Below are 1,896 nucleotides of genomic sequence, written 5' to 3'. Positions count from 1 at the left end.
TCAAAATATTTAAATAAGTTGCTATTCACTCAGTTACCTGCGTAGTATATAGATGTAGCCGTTGCGACATGCCACAGTGATACGGAACTCCACATCAAACTGACCCGTCACATCCATTAGGGTAGGTGTACTGGGAAGTGACATCTAAAAAAACACACAGTTCATTCTTTTGGGGAAATCAATTTACTTTAGAACTAAATGTGAAGGAAGTCACTTATATTCTGATGAAACTTCAGAGGAATAAAGCCAAACGCTAATAAAAGAATATAGTGTGTAACAAGCACATATGAAGCAGGCGTTGACCTTGTAGAGGATGGTAAAGGCCTCTGGGTCTAATATGTAAACATCACCGTTCTCTGTGCCAATCACCAGGCAGCTAACTGCATCCTCATCTGCCATGTTCTTCTTCAGCGTCCCTATACAGGTAATGACCGTCTGAGACAAACAAAGAGACAAAAGCCCTGTTAGTGCATCTGTTTTTGTTTGTCAATGTGTGATTGATTGCGTATATCTATAGATGTAGATATTGGCACCTGTCTACGTATAGGCTGTTCTTTATGAAGAAAAACGAAATTCTCCATTTCCTGTGGCTCAAGCATGAGGAACCTGAATAATTTACACAAGAAATGCAATGAATCAGTAGGTAAAAAAAATGATGATGATATTTCCACTTATATGTTTGTTTGTTTTTTTTATGTTAGTTGCATACATTTAACTTTGATTTTTTTTCTAAAAACAAATTGTGAAAAAGATTATGCCAATCTAAACACTAAGATTTTCTTTTCATCCTTTTAGGGAGTTTTTTTTTAGTTCCATTATGATATTAGGACAGTTGTATCACCTTGAATTTTTTTTTCTTTACTGCTTTACTTTATTACTTGACTTTCTTTCTTCTGTGGAACATAAATATAAATATATATATTTTTTTTTTTAAAGAATATTAGTGTTTTTTATCCATAAGATGGGGGGTATGTTCTTTTGTGTTCCACAGAAAAAAATAATTCACAAGCATTTAAAATGACATGAGAGTGAGCACATGATGAAAATGTTCATTTTCTTGTGAATTATCCCTTTAAATAAACACATTTTACACAATATTTACCCCAACAAAAATAATATCAATATTTGAGGTTTGTTCATTAGTTTATTAAAAAATATGTGTGAAAAAGACCAAGCAAATGGGAACAGTTACTGTTCCTACTACTACAAGTTCCATATAGGTATATGAATCCTATAGTTAAAATAATAATACACTGAAAAAGTTAAGAGCGGAAGAGGTTTTACCGTAGTGATCTGACAGAGAGTGGAATTTCTGCTTTGTCCCTGTTCAAGAGGAATCAATAAAGTGTTGTAACTGTAAAATCCACATGTATTGTATCATGCTGTACTTTACAAGCCATAAAGTGCATTGGATTTAGAGCCCAAATACAGTACATACTGTACAGTAACTCACCTTAAACCTTCTAACATCTCCTTAAGCGTCATTGGATCAATCATGTCCTAAGCAGCAAAAAACAATCAGTAAAATGAAACCACAGTGAAGAGTCTCACAAATGACATAATGCATAGAGCTGAATGTAGATATAGGGTATAGGATGAAGAACAGCTTACCTCCTTGGCCTGACTCCAGACATCCTGCTCCAGAGGGTTCACCTCCAGACTAGGCAGCGTGAACTTGAAGTAGGGCCTCAGGTTCTTGTAGACGTAGATGAAGGGACCGGAGGCCACAGCGATGGCTGGCGTTCGTGGCTCGTGCAGGTCCATGAGAAAGGAGACCAGGCCAGTGGGCAGGTCCAGCAGGGTGCTTTCACTCAAAAGACCAGTGCCACGGTACACCTTTAGCTTCATGTTACACACTCCTGTGCCAAGATCACCAACCACCAGCTGGTACACAGA

General features: G+C 37.1%; 1 protein-coding gene across 1 annotated transcript in view; it reads right to left on the bottom strand.

The window, feature by feature from the left end:
• Positions 1 to 1,893, bottom strand: part of LOC107579588 (Bardet-Biedl syndrome 1 protein-like) — a gene marked incomplete at its 5' end in the record, with an annotated part of 3,351 nt that extends 1,458 nt beyond the window's left edge. The window contains 6 exons of the mRNA XM_016265403.1: positions 38 to 144; positions 304 to 435; positions 534 to 606; positions 1,285 to 1,323; positions 1,454 to 1,500; positions 1,612 to 1,893. Of these exons, the coding sequence (XP_016120889.1) occupies positions 38 to 144; positions 304 to 435; positions 534 to 606; positions 1,285 to 1,323; positions 1,454 to 1,500; positions 1,612 to 1,893 (680 nt within the window). The remainder of the gene's footprint in view (positions 1 to 37; positions 145 to 303; positions 436 to 533; positions 607 to 1,284; positions 1,324 to 1,453; positions 1,501 to 1,611) is intronic.
• Positions 1,894 to 1,896: the final 3 nt, after the last annotated feature.

This window comes from Sinocyclocheilus grahami, unplaced genomic scaffold, assembly GCF_001515645.1.
Source record: "Sinocyclocheilus grahami isolate Dianchi unplaced genomic scaffold, SAMN03320097.WGS_v1.1 scaffold18421.1, whole genome shotgun sequence".
Classification (NCBI taxonomy): domain Eukaryota; kingdom Metazoa; phylum Chordata; class Actinopteri; order Cypriniformes; family Cyprinidae; genus Sinocyclocheilus; species Sinocyclocheilus grahami.
The sequence above is the reverse complement of the archived record's forward strand: the minus strand, read 5'-3'. Positions and strand labels throughout refer to the sequence as shown.